This window comes from Muscardinus avellanarius, assembly GCF_963383645.1.
Source record: "Muscardinus avellanarius genome assembly, chromosome: X".
NCBI classification, from domain to species: Eukaryota; Metazoa; Chordata; class Mammalia; order Rodentia; family Gliridae; genus Muscardinus; species Muscardinus avellanarius.
The window spans coordinates 51144078-51165815 of record NC_137792.1 but is presented as its reverse complement, the minus strand read 5'-3'; the positions used below and the strand labels follow the sequence as shown (position 1 = coordinate 51165815).

At 51.7% G+C, this 21738-nt stretch overlaps 1 protein-coding gene across 5 annotated transcripts in view; it reads right to left on the bottom strand.

The window, feature by feature from the left end:
* Positions 1–2782: 2782 nt before the first annotated feature.
* Positions 2783–21738, bottom strand: part of PDZD4 (PDZ domain containing 4) — a gene marked incomplete at both ends in the record, with an annotated part of 37653 nt that continues 18697 nt past the window's right edge. For 2 of the 5 annotated variants that reach the window (XM_080719139.1, XM_080719142.1), the window contains 7 exons: positions 2783–4330; positions 4487–4597; positions 4860–4961; positions 5358–5420; positions 6053–6151; positions 6598–6688; positions 7682–7935. In XM_080719139.1, the coding sequence (XP_080575265.1) occupies positions 2783–4330; positions 4487–4597; positions 4860–4961; positions 5358–5420; positions 6053–6151; positions 6598–6688; positions 7682–7935 (2268 nt within the window). Of the gene's footprint in view, positions 4331–4486; positions 4598–4859; positions 4962–5357; positions 5421–6052; positions 6152–6597; positions 6731–7681; positions 7936–21738 lie in introns of all 5 variants that reach the window. The other 3 variants (XM_080719138.1, XM_080719140.1, XM_080719141.1) reach the window with 3 other exon arrangements.

Sequence of the window (21738 nt, the reverse complement as noted above, 5' to 3'; positions counted from 1 at the left end):
ATCTCCCATGAGCACTCAGGGCCTGCAGGAAACCCTGCACATGTTCAGGCTCCAGGCTGCAGCCCGGCTCTCCTGTCGGCCCAGTTGCCCAGCCTTGCATGTGCTAGGCACCAGCCACTTGAATGATTCTCCTTAGTGTCACAGACAGCTGTGGGGGTAGTACAGGACCTAGAGTCCAAAGGGCCTGGCTGCAAGTCTCAGCTGAGCCCTTCTCAGCTGTGTGACTGTCATGTTTATAGTGTGTACTCCAGGGTTTTCGTGAGGGAGTCACTGGGACCAGCTATCACCTAGGCACCCAGTCATCAGAGTGAACAGTAAAATCCTGCTCCCCCAGAGTGCACTGGTAAAATAGTTAAGGCCCAAAGCCTACTAGACATAGGCTTCCCCTGCCTGGGTTCTGCCATGTGGCACTGGGAGAACATAAGGGTGAGTCTGTCCTCCAACCCTGGTTAGTCAGGGGACCTCGAGACTATCTCCTGCCCCAAGTCCTTGGAACGTGGGTTGGGATGGGGATGACTGCCAGGAATGGGGATGTGGTAGGACTGGACATCTGGGGTTGAAAGGACCGTGTGCCTTGCTAGCTCAGGCAGCACATGAAGATTCCAGATTCTAAAGACAAATCTTTTGTAGAGCCAGGTGTAATAGCTTACACCTGTAATCCCAGTATTTGGGAGGTTGAGATAGCATTGAAGGTTCAGGGCCAGCACATGGTAATTTAGTGAGATCCTGTTTGAAAATAAAAAAGGGCTTGGAGTGTACCTCAGAAGTAGAATGCCCCTGGGTTCAATCCCCAGTACAATAAATAAGCTGCTGTGGAGAGCAGTGGCTGCTAAGAGACAAATAACCATTTCTTGTGTAGGCAGGCAGCAGCAGCCACCCAGTTGCTCTTTTTAGTTTTGGCTCCACCACCTGGCCTGATGGCAATGCGACCCAAATGTGAAGTCACTGTTCCAGGGCATCAGTAGCCAAGTGCTGCCAGCCCTCCTGGCGCCACCTCTCCCTGAGACAGCCAAGGGACTCTGGGCTCTGGGTCCATCTTGGCTCATGTCCTGTGAGTACCCACCAGAAGAATGGGGTGGCGCCAGAGCCATCAGAAAGCCCCCAGGTGGCTGGAGAAGGATGTCAAAGAAACAGTTGGCCTTGGGCCTCCAGTGTCCCTTCCCAAGGGGCAGGGGGCTAGTTGCAAGAGTTGGATATGACATGTTCTTGGTTGGAGAGGACCCAAGAAGAATGGGAAAGCCAGTTTTCAGCCCTCTGGCCTACTGCCATCCCCATTGCCCCCAACAGGCCTGTCGCTCCCTTCTTTGCTCACTAGTGTTCCCAGGCAGTACTGCCATGTGACATGCTGGGCCTTCCCTCCCACAGCCATTAGTGTGGCAGATAGATGTGGTTGTACCCCTGTGACCCTGCCTTCCCAGCAGCAGCACTCTTGCTTCTGGGAATGGGTCTTCAGATTTCCTGCTCACACCCATCTCTGGATCATCTGATCCATCACCAGCTTGCTGCCTGGATCTCAGGATTTAGAAATTAATGAACTGCCATCTCTATTTCCCAGCACAAACAGTACAATAAGAATGAACACAGGGAGGCCACAGTTCAAGTAAAAAGACAGCTTGCTTTATTCTCGAGATGCAGGTAGGGGAGGGAGTGGGGGCAGCCTGTCTGCCTCCAATCTGGGGCTCTACAAGCCTGAGGGGCACCATGTAGGCAGCACATTTGCAAGTTGTAATACCAGAAGTGGTTGAAGGTTGGGAGCATATTCCTCCTGGTCAGCCCACCGTTGGTCATCCAGGCCTGTGATGGCCACCAAGTCCTTTCCAGGCCAGACAGCCTGCGGTCTTCCAGTGTTGCTCATGGGGCTTGACTTCTAACCCTCTTGACATCTAACCACCCTCCTCAGGCCACTCAGAAGAGTGGCCCTGCTCCAGATGGTGTTGGGCAGATGAAGATTCAGTGAATTCTTGGGTGGACACTGCCCACTCAGTCCCTGCAGTCTCGCTCTCCTTCGGTCACTCTGGAAGGAGGTGGCCCCCCAGGGGTGAGCATCACAAACCTCAGCAGAAGCTCCCGGTCCCTGCCCCTTGGAGTGGAGGCCACCAAGGACAGCTGCTTCCCATTTCTCCCTCCGTCCCTTCCCCTTCCCTCCCACCCCAGCCCTCCCTCTCTTCCTCCCCCCACCTCCTTCCCAACCAACACTGTGGGGGTCCATCTTCAGGCTGCTTGAAGGAGCTGCCAGCCCCCAGAGGAGGTCCACAAAACAGAAAAACAACTATTGGCAAGCACAGAAAAGGGAGAAAAACCACAAAAATCAGGGTTGCCTTTGTCTACAAATAACCGCAGCTTCCAGGGGTGAGGAGAGGCTGCGTTCAGTGGCGAAGCTGGACTTTCTCTTGTGCTTAGGGCAGTCCACCTCACCTCTCTGCACCAAATTCCCTGTCTCCAAGTATACACGTTGAGAGCACCATGTGTATTCATGTGTGCACACGCAAATGAGCACACACACGCACACAGTGTTGTCCTTTATAGGCATGCCACCGCTGCCAGCTACTGACGTGATCTCTTTACTTGGGGAGAAGGAAGGAGGTGCCAGAAGTGTCCCTTCTCAGAGCTTCTCTGTTAACAAAGTCCTGTACACACACATAAAGACAGGAGTGTGCACGTACACACATACACACACACACACACACACACACACACACACACACACACACGATTCTAAGGGAGGGGAATGGCTGGGCCCGGGCAGCTTCCCAGGTCTGGGACAGGCTCCTGCCCGGGCGGCTCAGACAGTGGTGACGGAGAGCAGGGGGTTGTAGACTCGCTTGCCATCAGCCGAGCGCGCACCATGGGCCAGCATCTCCTGGATGGTGATCCAGTTGTCCAGGATCTTCTTGTTCCGCTTCTTCATGGTCTTGCGATGGCTCAGTGCAATGATGTTGAGCTCCGGCTTGCTGTCACCATTCTGCTGCTCCCTCAGGCACTCCAGCCGGCTCTGCATCATGAACTCCCGCCGCTTCCGCTGCTCCCGAGCACGGATCAGGTGCTGCTTTCGTTCCTCCTTACTCCAGTAGCGGCCCATCTTCATCTCACTTACGGCATCATCATCAGTGGTCATGCCGCTGCGCTCCTCCCGGATCTTCAGGGCCCGGGCCTTCAGCAGCCGATCTCGCACAGGCCGCTTGGCCACGTAGCGCGTCCCATCGCTGCGCACCTTCACTTTCCACTCCATGCGGGGTGCTTCGGCAGCGGCTGCAGCTACCACCCCACCTACCCGATGGCTGCCGGCTAAACTCAAGGGGCTGTGGCCCAACTCCTCCAGGCCACGTGGAGCCAGCTGCACACAGCTGTGGTAGTGCTCACTATCCTGGCCCTGGCCTCGGTGCCGCCTTGAGAGGTAAGGGCTGCCTTCTGGGCCCACACGCTCCAGGGTCACCCCCATCTTGGGGCTGCGGTGGACACGCTCCTCTGCATGCTGTCTCCGGCCTACCTCTGGATCCCGGGAGAGGGATCGGAACTTGGCAGGGCTCCCTGGTGGAGGAGCTGCCTTGGAGGGGGCGGTGACAGCAGGAGCAGGGGGGGTCCGGTTCAAGTTGGAGTTGCCAGCAGTGGCCCGCTTCAGGGGGCTCTCGGGCAGGGGCTCTATGAGCAGTGGGGTGCTGCGGCAGCTCTCCCCAGTGTTGTAGGCGCTGGTGCTGTCCTTATCTGACTTCTCCGGCAGCTCAGAGATATCAGACAGCTCGTGCTTCTTGGGCTCACTGGCTGCCAGGTCGTAGAGGCTCTCCTCCTCTAGCAGCCAAGCCTTCATGCAGCGCTCCCGCAGCTGCTGCATCTTCTGTGCCCGCAGGATGTTGCGGCACTTGAACTCCAGGTGCCGCAGCTCCTCCTCCAGCATGGCCATCTCGTGACCCAGGCTCTCGTTGCGGTTGACATCCAGGGCACTATTGCCACTAGAGGCCCGGGCGAAGAGGATGCCCAGCTGGTTGCCATTCTCCAAGTGGCACTTGATCTCCAGCAGCTCCCGGTAGCGCTCATACTCCTCATCAGTGAGACCTGGTACATCACTGCTGCCAAGCCCCGCGCCCTCGGCCAGCAACGAGTCCATGCTTAAGTGGAAGTCCCGGCTCTGCAGGGCATCCCCTTGCAGGCCAAACTTGCGCAGACTCCCAGGAGTATTGATGGTGCTGGGAGGCTCATCTCCAAGCAAGTCATGCTCGGAACTCTCTTCGTTTCGGGTACTCTCATCAGTCCGGCCCACCCCACTGTCCAGCTCCTGGCTGTTGCTCAGGCCTGGGCCCCCATCTGGAGCCCCCTTCTCCTCTTCATTTCCAGGCTGGAGCAGAAAAGACCCGCGCACTGGATTAGGGTCCCAGGAACAGGGATGTCGTAGGACAACCGAAAGGAGTTTCAAGGTTGTTTCCTCTCCCGGCCCAGACTGGGAGACCCTGCACATCCCCAGCTCCTTCTTCCCATCTTCTTCCTTCCTCACCTGCTGAGCAGGAGGTGATTTCAGCTTCCGAGCACGAAGATCACCCTCATTCTCAGAGCCAAAGTCATCCAGAAAGTCATCACGGTCGCTATCCTTCCACCGCTTCGCCAGCTGTGGAGATAGGCTCAAGCTATTCCCACCATGTTGAGGACCGCCCCAGATGGCCGTTTGGTCCCCTCCAGCTCCTATGCTTTCAGTGAAGTCAAGCAACCCAAGAGAATGGGCAGTCCCCACCAACTTGGCTAACAAGTTGGAAACAGAAGTGAGATCTGGATCTGGGACACCCTGTCCACCCACCCTCCAACTCCAGGCCATTGGCAGGTCTATGCTCAATGTTTGGGCCCCAGGTTACCCTGCCAACAGGCACACATACCTGGCTCTCTGGCCGGGCCACCAGCAGGGAGATGTTTGTATTCTCCTCCTGGCTCAGGATGGCCACTGCCTCTTCTCGGTTCTGGACATCCATGCCATTAATCTGCAGCCGGCCAGGGACAATCAACAAGAATGCTGGGGCTGGTCTGGGGCAGGCCTCAGCTGAGCTAGCACAAGTTCTTGAGCTCTGGGAGGGCATAACTAAGCAGAAGTTGCCAGGGAGGGGATTCTTGGCCCGTGTAAGAGGACATGTGTGTTCAAAGGACAGGGCAGAGCGAGGACTGCGAGAAAGGAGAATGGGGAGGCACATGGGAGCTAGTCTGAGCAACTGAGCAGAAGTGAGACAAGACTCGGCCCTGGTTATGGACCCAGCAGGCTACCTGGCATCAGGCAAGGTGCTCAGTGGGAGAAGGCTAGGGATGGGCTAAGGAGAGAGGGCAGGGCTGTTGTTAGATAGGGCAAAGCCTCGGGTTAGACCTGGCAGCCTGAAAGCACTCACCTGGATGATGCGGTCTCCCTCACGGATCCGGCCATCTTTGGCTGCGATGCTGTTGGGGTTTACCTGCAGGACATGTGCATCTTTGGGACTTGTCACCTAAGGTGGCTTTTCCAGTGGGAGGAGGCAGCCTCACCTCAGGGGACCCCCAAAGCAAACTCAAGGCTCTCTCACTCCCACTTCAGCTCAGAGCACCAGCTCCCTAGCTTGAGAGAACACACAATGACCTGACCTCCTAACCCCTGCCCAATACTTCTGTGTCCCTGCCCTTGTCCCTGGCAAAAGCACTGAAGCCAGGCAGCTGGATGCGTTCTCATAATGGAAAAAAAAAACCAGCCCTGGGATTGCTAGAGAGTGGAATCTGTCCTCCTAACAGGGGGGCAGTTGGGGAGTCAAGCCCCCTCCTCTTGACACACAGACACCCCACCAAAGATAGGGCAGGAGTGGGGAAGCCAGTCCCTGTCAAATCCTAGGGAGCTGGTCCCAGGATGTGAGTAAACAACACTGGGCATAGTTCTTCTGCAGAACTGCCTCGCTGGACACACTGAAGCCATCGGTGGCCATGGCCTCGAACTCTAGCAGCCTATTGTGATGCCTGAGCAGCCCGAGCCTCAGGCAGATCATGTGGAAGCCACAGGGCTGAGATGGCAGAAGAGCCCTCCCTGTGCCACAGCCTGCCTTGGCACCTGCCTCCATACCTCTCCAACGTAGATGCCCAGGTCCTCCTCGTCATCTGTGCGGTAGCACACCATCAGGCCCAACTTGTCACGGTGGCTGCTTTTATACAGCTCCACCTCCTGCCACAGGGGTATGGGAGGAAGCAGAAGTAGAAAGACCCAGGTTGTGTGAGCAAGGAAGCCTGCAGCCAGTGGCAGCCGTAGCCCAGCCCCTGCCTTCCCCTCCAGTCACCTGCACTGAGCATCCAGCCCCTATAGGGCTTCCTTTTCTTACCATACCAAATGGTGTGTGTATTCAGTGGTCTTTCCCTACCAGGAAGTGCCCGAGACACATAGGACATACAGGACACACAGGACACAGACATGCATGGGACATGGACTCACCGACAGACGGAACGCGCCACCTCACCAGTGCCCTCCCTGACTCAGCCAGGCACGCACCGGAAAGGGCCACGAGGCCCAGCCCCCTGGGGGCAGCAGGAGCCAGGCACGAGCAGGCTATAGACAGTCATCCTGTGCCTGCTCCTGAGGCTGGCTGCGGGCCCTGGCCCGGCTGCCCGGCTCACCTCATACTCCAGTTCGTCCATACGGTCTGCCTCCTGTGGGCCGCCCTCCATGAACTCCGCTGGGTCATAATACTCATGGCTGATGGGGGGGCTGCCCAGGAGAAGGTGAGGGTCAGGCTGGCCATCTGCTCCTCTGGCGCCCTAGCCCCAGCTCCTGGCTAGCCAGCCAGGCCCAGTGTACTCAACAAGGAGTTCTGCTTTAGAGGCATCCTGGAGGGCAGGTGGTCCAGCTGCCTCCTTGAGCCCCTCCTGAGCTCCAAGCACTCAGGGAAAGACCAGGAATGCTTCTCAAATGGGACTGTGCAGAGGACCCAGACATGCCTAGCTCTCCCCACCCTTTCTCCCAGACCAGGGATCAACTTCTCCAAAGCTCCAGGTGTCCTGCCTGCCCCGCCCCATACTGGCCCCACCCACGTAGCGCCCCCAGGAGTTACCCAGGCACTGGAGGCCTTCTGCAAAGCAGACAGGCACCCCTCTGCCTCCAGGGGCAGCCCTCCTTGTCCCAAAGCCCAGACTGGCTGCTGGTGGCCCTAGGGCCTACCTCTCTGCAGAGGAGGGATCCCGGGACCACCTCCCTGCAGCCTAGGCCAAGATTAGCAGAATGAGGCAGTGCTCACATGGTCAGGGGCCACCAGGCCTGGATGAAAGGCCCTTCTTCTGAGCGGGCCAAAGAAAGAAGCCGAAGAGATGGAGGAAATTCAGAGCAGGTAGAGGAATGGGACAGACAAGGGATGCGAGAAGATTCAAGGAGTGATGCTTGTGAGGAGGCAGAGACGATGGGGCGGCAGAGGAGGAGAGAGGATGGAGGAGCAGCGAGGTCCCGGGCATGTCGGCCTCCCCTCGGCCCCCTTCACCGGCTGGTGCTGAGGCTAGAGGCCTGGAAGTTTCTGAGCCCTCAGGTGCCATGGTCAGCTCTGGAGGCCAAGGAGCCTGCTTCCTGCCAGAGAGGGGCAGGCTGAGTTGGGGTCTCCCTGCTAGGGCCAGAGCCACATCAATGATGCCTCTGGGCAGCATGGGGACGGCTGCCCCAGGTGGCATGTCCTCTCTGGAGGCAGGGCCCGGGGCCCTCCTGAGGGCAACTCACAGCTCAGAAAGGACGTACGGCTCCAGGATGCCCATGGGTGGGGTGGGCGGGCGCAGCTTGCCCAGCGCCATGATATGTTCGAAGGTGATGTCGGTCTGAGTGCCACTGTCCACCAGTTGAAGGTCATGGCAGGAGCTGTCCCCCCGCAGGCGGGGGCTGCGTCTCAGCACCTGGATCACCAGGGGCTCCTTGGAGGCGCGCAGGGCCTCCAGGGTTTGCTCCTGAGACAGCTTGGAGAGCTCCTTCCCGTTCACCTGCAGCAGAGACACGCCTCTGTGAGAACCCGTAAGGGCCGGCTCTTCCCCTCCGGAGGTGGGGACCAGCAGGACTCTGAGCTGCAGATTAGCACCCCGATCTGCTCAACCAAGGAAGCCACTCTCCACCCATGGCCCAGCTGCTGTTGCTACCCTCAGTTCCCCACTTCTCAGCCTCCACCTCACCAAGTGCTATTTGGGGATTGCCGAGCCCCACTGAGATCCAGGGTGATCGGTGTCTGTGCACTGGGCATGGAGGCTATGCCCACACCCTAGAACACCCTTCAGTTCCTCCTTCAGCAGGAGCTATGTACAACCTTCCCATTCTCCCTCCCACCAGGATCTGCTTCTCCTTCCCGCAGCACTGAGGCCAGAGCTAACCCCTGGAAGCTCCCAGAGGTTCTCTGACAAGAACAAAACCACACTAGCCAACCTCAGTGAGCATCTGTGTTGTGCTCATCCATCACCAAGACAGGAGGCTGACCTGACTCCTTTTGTCTATCAACAAGTTCCTACACACTAGGCAGGGCAAGGTCAGCAAGGAGACGAAGAAGAAGATGCGTAAGGATCAGCCTATGTCCTTTCCAACACCACTGAATTGCTGAAAAGTCTTTGATACACAAGAAGCTGGCCTAAGAGAAGTACCAAGGAAGTGGCCCTTACAAAATCACCATTTTTTGGCACCCACTGCCTGCCATGTTCCAGCCAGGGCCTCTGATGTGAGTCCCCACTGATTCCTGACTCCCAGCAACCTTGAGGAAGATGCTGTAATTGCCTCCATTCTGCAGATGAGAAAACTGAGGTTCTGCACCAGGGTCATTAGCCAGGGGAGGCTACACAGTGGCCAGAATGAGGTTCAGGGGTGGTGGTGGTAGCCATACAAGGCTGAGGCCTGGGGCCCAAGACAGAAGTGAGACTGGAAACAGCTTGACAGGACAAGCAGGACCACTGTGGGGAAGATGGAGGGTCTTCCTGGACAGAGGTGGGCTGAGGTTCCGGTAGGTGGGCATCACTAGCTGGATTGAGAGCAAGGGATGTCCACGAGGTACTGCTAGTAGAAGGCTGGCCCCAGCCCAGGCAGATTTGGCAGCACTCAGCGGGCTTTGGGGTGTGTGGGGGATACTGGAGAATGGAACCCAGGGGTTTTCTACCTCCGGGCTACACCCCAGCCATATTTTATAATTTATTTGGAAACAGGATCTCACTAAGTAACTGAAGCTGGCTTCAAACCTGTGCAATCCTCCTGTCTCAGCCTCCCAAGCGCACAAGCATGCGCCACCACACCCCGCTTGGGCTTTGGGATTTGAGACAGTTGAACTATTAGGTCCTCCTGGGGTGGAGGTAGAGAGTTTGGAACAAACAAATGCTACCAGAATTCAGGGCATATCAGAGGACCAGAGGCAGCAGCATGAAGGGGCCTCCCAGGGGCTCATTCCCTCAGCAGCTTGTGGAAAGGTTGTTCTGGGCCTGACAAGGCCACAAGAGGTCAGTGTTGGGCTAGACATTACCCACAATGGGAGGAAGCCAGTGCTAAGGGAGAGAAGAGCCCAAAGGGAGAGAGAAAAGTAAAGCCAGTTTGCCTAAAAAGAAGGCAGCAGGAGGAGAGGTCTAAGGCATGAGAGAGGGAAAGGTGCCCACACTGTGGCTGCATGTGGTTGAAGCACAGAGTTCTCTGCTTTCCTCAGTTGTCCCAATACCTGCAAGTTGGCAAGGACCCTCTGCAGTCTATGACAAACAAGAAAGCAACACAGCAGCCCAGCACCCAGGACAGGTTGTCTGATCAAAGCCAGACTGTCTTAACCCTTCTGACCTTGACAATGGCTCCTGATTTCCGAGCTTGTGTAATACAGCTACCTTTCTATTTCGTTGCTTTATTTTATTATTTTTTGGTACTGGGGACGGAATCTAGGGGCATTCTACTTCCGAGCTACACCCCAGCCCTATTTTTTATTCTTTATTTTGAAGCAGGTCTCACTGAGTTGCAAAAGGCCTCACTAAGTAGCTGAGACTGTCCAAGAACCATGATCCTCCTGTCTCAGTCTTTCAAATGCTGGGATTACAAGCATGTGCCACCACGCCCGGCTATTCCATTGCATCTTTGTAGATAATAATTTGTTTTCTAGGTTTCCCTTCTCCCCCAAATTTTCATTTTCTGAAAAGTACGTGTGTGTGTGTGTGTGTGTGTGTGTTTATTGGTGCATTATAGATTCACATCATAATGTTGACAATGACATACATGCACACAGCTCCTGCCCCCCCCATTTCCTTCCTTCCCAATACAGAGTACCCAGACTGGCACTGGTATATTCACATGTATACACATAGTCAATGGTAGTATTTCCATTAACGAACCTCAGCCTTCCTCCATCCCTACCCTTATAAGTCCTCCCTGGCTCCCCTGAGGTTTCTCATCATCTGGAGTCTCTCTTGTATCCCAATTATTCCCTATCCCACACATACTGAAAAGTACTTTTTGAAAATTCCATTTTGTTTGATTACAAATGAAACACTGGTTCACCAGAGCACATTTAAAAAATACAGAAAACCATAACAAAGAGAGTCAAATTGCCTATGATCTCAGCGGTGTAAATGCTGTGGCCCTGTGGACATCCTTCCTGTCTTCTAGGTCTACCATCAGGCAGGTGCCATCCTCAAAGCCCTGCATACCTGCCCTAAATGGATGGTCCCCACCATACATCATTAGGGCCATTTTATTTTTTTGCTATGAAGAACAAAGAACACATTTTGTACATTTTCATATGTAAATTTTTGGATAATCTGTCATGTTAGAGAAATGTTTCTTAGAGGAGAACTGTTGGATCAAAGACTGTGAAAAAAGGAAATAAGAGTTTTTCAGCAAAGAAGGCAAAGTATAAGAGCATCTGTTTGAACAGAATGTGCTGGCCTGCAGGAGAGGTTGCATGCAGTTCAACAGGAAGGCTAGAGAAGGGGCTGTGTGCAGGACAGCCTGCAGAGCTGTGTGGAGGGAAAGAAGCCCTTCCTCCCCCCACCCCAACATTCCTAGTGCTGAAGACAGCTGTTCAAGACAACTGCAGCACCCAGCCTGTAGTAGTGCATGCCTTCAAGAGGCCAAGGCAGGAGAATCACAAGTTCAAGGCTATTACAATTTAGCGAGACCTTGTCTCAAAAATAAAGTTAAAGCCTGGAGTCGTAAACTGGGTGTGATGGCACACGCTTGTAATCCCAGCATTTGGGAGGCTGAGAAAGGAGGACTGTGGTTCACAGACAGCCTCAGCTACTTAGTGAGGCCATTTACAACTCAGACCCTGTTTCAAAATAAAGAATAAAATAGTCAGGCGTGGTGGATCACGCTTGTAATCCCAGCACTTGGGAGGGTGAGACAGGAGGATCGCACAGGTTCGAAGCCAGCCTCAGCTACTTAGTGAGGTTCTTAGCAACTTAGTGAGACCCTGTTTCCAAATAAAATATAAAACACGTCTGGGAGTATAGCCTGGAGGTAGAAAGCCCCTCAGTTCCACCCCAAGTACCACAAAAATAAAATAAAATAAAGAATAAAATTAGGGCTGGGAGCTGGGCGTGGTGGCGCACGCTTGTAATCCCAGTATTTGGGAGGCTGAGACCGGAGGATCGCGGTTTATGGACAGCCTCAGCTACTACTTAGTGAGGCCCTCTGCAACTCAGTGAGACCCTGTTTTAAAATAAAGAATAAAAAATTGGGCAGGGGATGTAGCTTGGAGGTCAAATGCCTCTCTGGGTTCCATCTCCAAACCTGCCCCAAAAAAAAAAATAGGGATGGGGGTATAGCTCAGAGATAGAATGCCCCTGGGTTCCATCCTTAGTACTTCCCCCCCCAAAAAAAAGAGTCTGGAGTCAGGCATAGTGGTGCACACCTGTAATTCCAGTACTTGGGAAGCTAGACAAGAGGATCACAGGTTTGAAGCCAGCCTCAGCAACTTTAGTGAGGCTGTCAGCAACTTATGGAGGCCCTGTTTCCAAATAAAAAATAAAGACTAGGCGTGGTGGCACACACTTGTAATTCTAGTACTTCGGAGGCTGAGACAGAAGGATCGTAGGTTCAAGGACAGCCTCAGCAAATAGTGAGAACCTCATCAACCTAGCCGGGAAAGGAGGATCACAGGTTCTCAGGCAGACTCAACTACTTGGTGAGGCCCTCTGCAACTTAGTGAGACTCTGTTTCAAAAATAAAGGATAAAAGCTGGGTGTGGTGGTGCATGCTTGTAATCCCAGTACTTGGGAGGCTGAGACAGGAGGATCGCAGTTTGTGGACAGCCTCAGCTACGAAGTGAGAGGCTGGGTTAGTGAGGTTGGGCACACACAGCCTCGGCACCTCAGATAGGAGAACCTTCAGAGAGAATTGTGACAGCTAGGCAGACTCTTTTCAACCCAGATGGGCTCTGAGCACAGGCAGATCTGGAGAGAGGACAGGGGCCCACTCAGCCAACCCTCTCTCTCTCCTGGTCAGGATAGATCCCAAAAGCCAATGAGGGTCGGTGGAGCACAGACAAGCCGTGACAAGGAAGAAACAAGCTCCTCCAGGGAGGATGAGATCAACAAGATGAAAAAATATGTGGCACTGAGCAGAGAAGCAAGGGCTAGGTAAGTGGTCAGGACTACCATGGCATCCTTAATCCTCTGATGACAGCAGCTCTTCTCATCTGGTCCAGAGCCCTGCCCCACCCTGCCAACTGTCTGAAGGCTGTGCACAAATGTCCCTGTCCTTCAGGTTGTCAGTCTCTAGAAGGTGTCCAGGGCCAGGGAAGTAGCTCAGTGGTAGAGCTCACCTAGCATGTGCAAGACCCTAGATCCCATCCCCAGAATCACACACACAAAATGAGGTGTCCAAACCCAGGTCGGCTTCCTCTACACATTCCTTCAGTCCAACAGGCCAAGGTCTCTGCACCCTGGGGCTCACCCCAGGAAGACATCCAGGACACCTCTCCTGCTACTACCTGGTGCAAGCCTGCCAAGCACTTCTCAATGGATTGGAGACCTTAATGGAGGAGGCCAAACTGCCTGCCTTGGAGACAAGTGAATGGTGTGTTTAGTGTTGGGATAGAGAAGAAACCCCAAAAATGAAAATGGGTACATGAGAATGGAAGAGGTATAAGACTTCTGGACAAGAAGAGACATTGTTAGCTGGGCATGGTGGAACATGCTTGTAATGCCAGCATTTGAGAGGCTGAGACAGGAGGATCACGGTTCGTGGCCAGCCCCAGCTACTTAGTGAGGCCCTTTGCAACTCAGTAAGGCCCGCTTTCTTTCCTTTCTTTCTTTCTTTCTTTCTTTCTTTCTTTCTTTCTTTCTTTCTTTCTTTCTTTCTTTCTTTCTTTCTTTTTTGGTGGTACTGGGGTTCCTGGAAGCCCTTCTATGTCCGAGCTACACTCCCAGACCTATTTTATATTTTTTTAAATTTGGAAACAGGGTCTCTTAAGCCAGCGAGGCTGGCTCCGAACCAGCGTGATCCTCCTGTCTCTGCCTCCCAATCGCGGGGATTACAAGCATGCGCCATCACGCCCGGTCTAAAACCCTGTTTCAAAATAAAGAATAAAAATAGGGCTGTGGGTGTATCTCGGAGTTAGAATGCAGCTGGGTTCAATCCCCAGTACCGGAGGGGGGGAAAAAAGAGAGACATCATAAACACTGACTCGGAGAGCTGCCCACAAAGCACAGAACTGAGTGAACTATCCAGAACTCATGAAGAATTTCTACAAAACACTAAGGAGATGCAACTCAATAGGAACGTGGGCAAAAAAAATCCCAATCCCAATAGGCATTCAGAGGACCAACAGACCACACTAACATGGACTGGAGCAGTGCTGCCCACTGGGGTCCCTGGGGCTAGCAAATTAGGACAGCCAGTTTGCGGCGGCCCCAAGTGGCAACAGTACAGAGAGTATAACATGCCAGGCAAGCTGTATGGGAGTGTATGGAAGCACACACGCTTCTTAATAGCAGAAACAGTAGAACCCCACATGAGAACCACCCCAAATCCCTACAGAGAGGGAGGGAGGAAGGCCCGGGGTAGTACACAAAGAGGGCTTTGAATCTGCCCTGACTTGAAGAAAAGTGAGGTGGCAAACAGGCAAAGTGAGGCTGGGGGTCAGTGTGTGCCTGACACCTCAGGACACCAGGCTAGAGTTCAGTCTTTGCTGTGTGGCAGGAGGGGTCTTGCAGGCGAGACAGATGGTGATCTGAAGCACCACAGCATCTCAGGCCTGGCCTGGCAGTGGACTGCAAGGGTTAGCTGGGGGGAGCCTCCCAGGGAGAGCTGGGATCTGTGGGAGGAAGATACCCACGTGGGGCTGGGATGGTGCGTGGGATCTGGGAGTGCAGGGACTGTACGGGAGGGACTGGTGTGGGTATCAATGGGGGTAGCAATTAACCTTATTCTTCCAGGGTGTCTTCTCTTCCTCCTGGCCTCCCAGCCAAGCAAAGCAACAGCCTCTGTCACTCTCCTCCTATCTTCTCCCTCAGTCTATGGCCAGCACCCAGTGTCCCTCTGGCATGGCCATCCTCTGACCCTCCCTCCTCTAAGCTCTCCGCTAAGGCAGAGCAACCTTCACACCTCTCTCCTCAGCACTCCTCGTCATTTCTTTTCTTTTCTTTCTTTTTTTTTGCGGGTCTGGGGGTGGAACCCAGGGGCATTTGACCTCCAAGCTACACCCCCTGCCCTATTTTTTTTATTCTTTATTTTGAAACCGGGTCTCACTGAGTTGCAGAGGGCCTCACTAAGTAGCTGAGGCTGTCTGCAAACCACGATCCTCCTGTCTCAGCCTCCCGAATTCTGGAATTACAAGCATGCGCCACCATGCCCAGCTCCTTGTCATTTCTTGTCCCCCTTGTTGTCACATCACACAAGATCTGGAGAGAATATATCTCATTACTCAACAGTAACCTGTAACCTGTCAGGGAGGGCACTGGAAGACTTGCACTAGGGTCCCGGAAGCAAGTGCAGAGGCAAAGACGGGGAACATTAAATGACAAGCAAGACCCCTGGAAACAAAGACACCACAGCCAGCAGCTCTGCCCACCTCCGCCAGGTGCCCAAGCCCACCACTGGCAATTACAAATGAAGCCACAGCAAACCTGGGGGGGGGGAATCTGTGGGTGTGGCAAACGTGAGAGTGTGCTGGCCTTGACCTATGGGTGTTTTTCTTTTTTGATGGTACTGGTGATTTAACCTAGAGACATTCTACCTTTCAGCTACACCCTCAGCCTGATTTTATTTCATATTTTGAAACAGGGTCTCACTAAGTCACTGGAGGCCATACCAGGTTGCTGAGGCTTACTTTGAACCTGCAATCCTCCTGTCTCAGCCTTGAAAGAACTGGGATTACAGGCGTGCACCACCATGCCCAGTTCCTACGAGTACATTTCAACAGCCACAGTGCTGGGACTTTCTTTGGGGTCTGAAAGCTCCGCTCACAGCACACTAAGGTCTCTGACTTGTGAAGGTCAAAGTGTATGGGCCTGCCAGGACCCAAGGGGTCTCCCACCCAGCTAGGGGTGCCTGAGAGCAGGTGTCTAGCTGCTTTTATATCCACCAAGACTCCCACAGCTTCACCTGGGGCACATCCAGTGTGGGGAGAGTGACACTTGCTGCCAGAGCTGGTGTCTGAAAACTCTAATTAGCTGGATGTGGTGATGCACACTTGTAATCCAGCACTCGGGAGCTCGAGACAGGAGGAACACAGGTTTGCAGCCAGCCTCAAAAACTTGATGAGGCCCTACACAATTTAGTGAAATCCTGTTTTATTTTTTATTTATTTATTTATTTTTTCGGGTCTGGGGATGGAACCCAGGGGCATTTGACCTCCGAGCTACACCCCCTGCCCTATTTTTTATTCTTTATTTTGAAACCGGGTCTCACTGGGTTGCAGAGGGCCTCACTAAGTAGCTGAGGCTGTCCGCGAACCGCGATCCTCCAGGTCTCAGCCTCCCGAATGCTGGGATTACAAGCGTGTGCCACCGCGCCCGGCTCTGAAATCCTGTTTTAAATTTAAAAAATGAAATAGAGCCGGGCGTGGTGGCACACGCTTGTAATCCCCGCGCTTGGGAGGCTGAGACAGGAGGATTGCACAGGTTTGAAGCCAGCCTCAGCTACTTAGTGAAGTTCTCAGCAACTTAGTGAGACCTTGTTTCCAAATAAAATATAAAATAGATCTGGGAGGATAGCCCGAGGTAGAAAGCCCCTGGGTTCCACCTCCAGTACCACACACACAAAAAAGGAAACTCTATTATAAGAACATTTCCTAAACCAGGCATGGTGGTACATGGGTATAATCCTAATACTTGGGAGGCTGAGACATGAGGATTTCAGGTTCTCAGGCAGCCTCAGCTACTTAGGGAGGTCCTGTGCCACTTAGTGAGACCCTGTTTCAAAATAAAGAATAAAAAATAGGACTCGGAGGTAGAATGCTCCTGGGTTCAATCCCCAGTACCACACACACACACACACACACACACACACACACACACACACACACAAAACAAACAAACAAACAAACAAACAGCCAGGCGTGGTGGCGCACACTTGTAATCCCAGTGCTTGGGAGGCGGAGACAGGAGGATCGCGCAGGTTTGAAGCCAGCCAGCTTAAGAGACCCTGTTTCCAAATAAAAAAAGTATAAAAATAGGCCTGGGAGTGTAGCCCAGAGGTAGAAGGGCTTCCAGGAACCCTAGTACCACCAAAAAAAAAAAAAAAACCCAAAAAATACAAAAAAAAACCCATTTCCTTCATCAAAGGCAATCTACTTCCTTTGGAACAATCCAGAACTCCACTATATCTCCCACACTTCATATACATGAAAGTCCACTTGGCCCTTTGTTCCGTCACCCAGTCCCAATGGCTGTCACCCCCTGCTCCTCTGGGGGGGGGGGTGCTGTGCTATATGCAGGATTCTGCACCCTCGCTCCAAGCTACTTTTTGGCAATCAATTCTGTAGTGAGCTTCAGTCAAAGTAAAAGCCTCAAGTCTTGTTCACACCCACGGCTCCTCCATTCTGTACTAGTACAACTGATTTTTGTACACATTTATGGCATCTTTCAAGTAATCAAAGTGCAAGCAGGACATGTAAGATGCACCTCAGTGGTCGTGTTTGCCTAGCATGTGTGAGGTCCTGGGGAGGAAGAAGAAAGGAGGAGGAGGAGGGCAGAATGGCTCACTCCTGGGATCCCAGGGACTCTGGAGGCTAAGACAGGGAGACTGCAAGTTTGAAGCCAGGCTGAGCAATTTAGTGAGGCCCTGTCTCAAAATAAAAAATAAAAAGGGCTGGAGGTATAGCTCAGTGATAGAATGCTTGTCCTGCATGTGAGATACCTTGGATTCAAACCCCAGTACAATAATAATAATGATGATGATAATAACAAAAGTGCTAAAACACCATGCTGAGGAGACTGGCTTTTTTATTTTTATTTTTTGTGGTACTAGGAATGGAACCCAGGGGCTTTCTACCTCCAGGCCATACTCACAGGCCTATTTTTAATATTTTATTTGGAAACAGAGTCTCACTAAGTTGCTGAAAGCCTCATTAAGTATCTGAGGCTGGCTTCAAACCTGCGTGATCCTCCTGTCTCAGTCTCCCAAGTACTGGGATTACAAGCGTGCGCCACCAAGCCTGGCGAGACTGGTTTTGCCTGGTGAGACTGGTTTTGATCTTTGTGTTCCTCTAAGTCCAAGCAATCATCACTCAGGGACAGTGAGGCCACCTGCTAGCACACCGCCATCCTGGCTGGGGACTTTATGTCCCTCCTGGATGACTGACTCTTTCTGGCACTGGAATCTGTTTCCTTCTTGATTTGCTGCCAACATGGGCCCAGTTGAGTTCAGAGTCCTTAGCTGCAACCTTTAGTCCTGCCCTGCCTTGAACCTTAGCAGAGACCATCTACCCAAATGGTGCTCAGATGGTCCCCATACTCTGCTTGAGGACACATAGCCTGCCTCCCATATGCACACCCGTAGCCTTCACTGCCCCGGGTCCCCTGCAAGCTCGTTCTCCACAGGTCTCAAGAGCAGTGGACACCTTCAGATGTCATGGCATTGATCCTTCTTCGTCCCAGCCCATATCATCCCCCTTTCTGGAAGTGCCATCAGTCAGACTCTTACCCCAGAGTGCAAAATGGTCAACTTTCCGGGGAGTAATTAATCAGTAACTGAAAAAGCCCTTGAAAAAGTTCATCAGACTCTTGGATTCAGCAAATATTCTAAGTAAGGTGTTTTTTTTTTTTTTTTTTTTTTGGTGTGTGTGGTACTGGGGATGGAACCCAGGGGCATTCTACCTACAAGCGACAGCCCTAGCCCTATTTTTTATTTTTTATTTTGAAGCAGGTCTCACTGAGTTGCAAAGGGCCTAAAGTAACTGAGGCCGTCCATGAACCGCGATCCTCCTGTCTCAACCTCTTAAATGCTGGGATTACAAGCGTGCACCACTATGCCCGGCTTCTTTAAGTAATTTAGCCTAAAATAATAACAGATATTATGTGAATTTAATTATAAGGGTATTCACAGTAGTGTTCATTATGGTAGGCTAACACTACATTAACCATTTTTAGATATGCAATTCAGTAACAATTTGGGGGGTACTGGGGATGGAACCCAGGGGCATTCTACCTCCGAGCTACACCCCCAGCCCTAGTTTTATTCTTTATTTCTGAAACAGGGTCCCACTGAGTTGCGGAGGGCCTCACTAAAGTAGCTGAGGCTGTCCACAAACCGCAATCCTCCCATCTCAGCCTCCCAAATGCTGGGATTACAATCGTGCGCCACCATGCCTGGCACAATTAAGTAACATTTAACACATTCACAAACTATGTAGCTACCCCCATTAATGTCACCCAACACTTTTATCCCCCCCAAAACAAGACTTCACTCCCATAAAGCATTCATTCTTGATGTCCCCAGCACACTACCCCTAACAATCCCACCTCTTTTTTGTCCCTATGAAACTGCCTCTTCTGGACATTTCCTATCAGTAGAATCGCACACTATGCAGCCTGTGTGTTTGGCTTCTTTCACTTCAGTTGCAGAATGAATCAGAATTTCATTCACTGTTATGGCTCAATCCTGTACATTGTATAAAAAGACCACATTTTCTTTATCTACTCTTCAGGTGACAGATATTTGGGTTCTCGTCTTTTGGCTATTGTAAATAATGCTGCTATGAACATTCCTGTGAGAGTCTGTGTAGCTCAGTGGTAGAATACTTGCCTAGTATATGAAAGGCTCTGGGTTCATCTCCAGCACTGCAAAAGTGTGTGTGTGTGTGTGTGTGTGTGTGTGTGAGTGTGTGTGTGTGTGTGTGTGTGTGTGTGTGTGTATAGATACTGGAAGCAATTAAATATAAAATCATTGCTCAAGAGAAATGGGAAGTTTTGGACATTTCTCCCCAATATTATAGAAATAGGGCTACATAATTTGAAAATACAAATGCGTAGCTAAGCGTGGTGGTGTACACTTGTAATCTTAGTACTCCAGATACTGAGATAGGAGGATCACAGGTTTGTGGCCAGCCTCAGCAATCTGTGAGGCCCTCTGAGACTGTTTCAAAATAAAGAATAAAATAGGTCTGGGGGTATAGCTCGGAGGTAGAATGCCCCTAGGTTCTAACCCCAGAAACACACACACACACACACACACACACACACACACACACACACACTGCTTACCAACTTGAAAAAATAGCATCACAGGAAAATCTTCATGATAAAATATTAAGCAAGCCAGGCATGGTGGTGCATGCCTTTAATCCCAGTAGTTGAGAGGCTGAGACAGGAAGACCGCAGGTTCACAGCCAACCTCAGCTACTTAGTGAGGAGATGTCCATCAGCAGATGAATGGATTACAAAATTATGGGATATGTACACAATGAAATTTTACTCAGCCATAAAGAAAAACACAATTACGTCATTTACAGGGAAATGGATGGAACTGGAGAACATTATGCTAAGTGAGATTAGTCAGTCACAAAAAAATAAGAAATCAGATGCTCTCCCTAATATGCAGAAGCTAGGGAGAAAATAGGTCATAGGAGGAACTCTAGACTAAAAAGGAGATGCTATAGATGAGCAAATAAGGTGACATGAGGGGGATGGGAGAGGGAAAGAAGGAAATTTCCTAATGTACATGATGTACATTAACAAATATATCAAAGTCAGTCAATAAGCCAAACATGTGAAGGAGAGAGGGGGGACGGAATTGGGTGGGAATTGAGTAAGGGCTAATTGGGTGGTGTGTGCATGTATGCCTCTACCATCTTGTACTCTATTAAGATGTATGACTACAGTGCACCAATTAAAAAAATTTAAAGGCCGGGCGTGGTAGCACACGCATGTAATCCCAGCATTTGGAGACTGAGACAGGAAGACTGCAGTTCGCAGACAGCCTCAGCTACTTAGTGAGGCCCTTTGCAACTCAGTGAGACTCTGTTTCAAAATAAAGAATAAAAAATACGTCTGGGTGTGTAGCTTGGAGGTAGAATGTCCCTGGGTTCCATTCCTAGTACCACACCAAAAAAATTTTGAAAAAAAGAAATTTGTTTGTAAATTGTCATGAGTAAAATATATCACATTTTATTTATTTTACAGATGCGTGCCACTGAAAAATTCTATTAAGCAAATTATATAAGATAGCATATACTTATAAATAAGATTAAAATATAATAAATCATATTAGTGAAAAAATAATGAATAAGAATAGGGCTGGTGGGGGAGCGCAGAGGTAGAAAGCTCCTGAGTTCCAACCCCAGCATAGCAAAAATAAAATATTAAACAAAAAGTCCTGCTTAGGTCCATGTGAATCCAATTTGAGAAGCAAGTGGGGCAAGAGGGTCCTGGAGCATTGGGGCTGTGGGAAATGGGGACAATGCACAGCCCCCAACCCCCATCCCCCAGAGCAGGTGGCCCAGCAACTTCCACACTTTTCCCCACAGAACCTTGGGAAGCTGGTTCTTTCTGGAAAGCCACAGAAGAGGACACGGGGTAGGTCTGAGCTTCAAGCCCCCTGACCCTCTGTGCAGGCCCCTCTGTTCTCCGCACTGTCCCTGTAAGATTTGCAGAAAGGGCTCTTGTGGGTGGCCAAGTTGTGGTGTGACCCCTCACTTCTCAGCTCAGTGTCTGAGCATAAGGGGACAAGAGGTGTCTGGTGTGGGGGCAATACTGATGGCCCTGCTGACCTGAGGAGGAGCAGAGCCAGAGCCCACAGGACCTCAGGTTGGCCCATCTCCAGAAGGAACCTGTGCCACGGCTGGCATCTCAAGAGAGCCACCACCTCTCAGCCCTCCGTGCGAGCAAGATGTCCCCTATCACCCACGGGCCTCGGGATATACAGGGAGGGCCTACTGCCAATATTTTGGGGGTACAGTGGCCAGGCTAAAAGCTGGGAATAGGGGAGGGTATCATGGTAGGCATGAGATGCCATGTACGAGTGTGTGGGGAGGTACTGGGGATTGAACCCAGGGGCATTCTACCTCTGAGCTACACCCACAACCCTATTTTATTTTTTATTTGGAAACATGGCCTAAGTTACTGCAATCCGCTTGTCTTAGCCTCCCAAGTAATGGGATCACAGGTGTGTGCCACTGTGCCCAGCATGGGATATCCTTTCTCACTACCTTTTTTTTTTTTCAGTACTGGGGATTGAACCCAGGGGCATTCTACTTCTGAGCTATACCTCCAGCCCTATTTTATTATTTTATTTAGAAACAGGGTCTCACTAAATTGCAGAGGGCCTCACTAAGTAGCTGAGGCTGGCCTTGAACCTGTGACCCTCCTGTCTTAGCCTCCCAAGTACTGGGATTGCAAGTG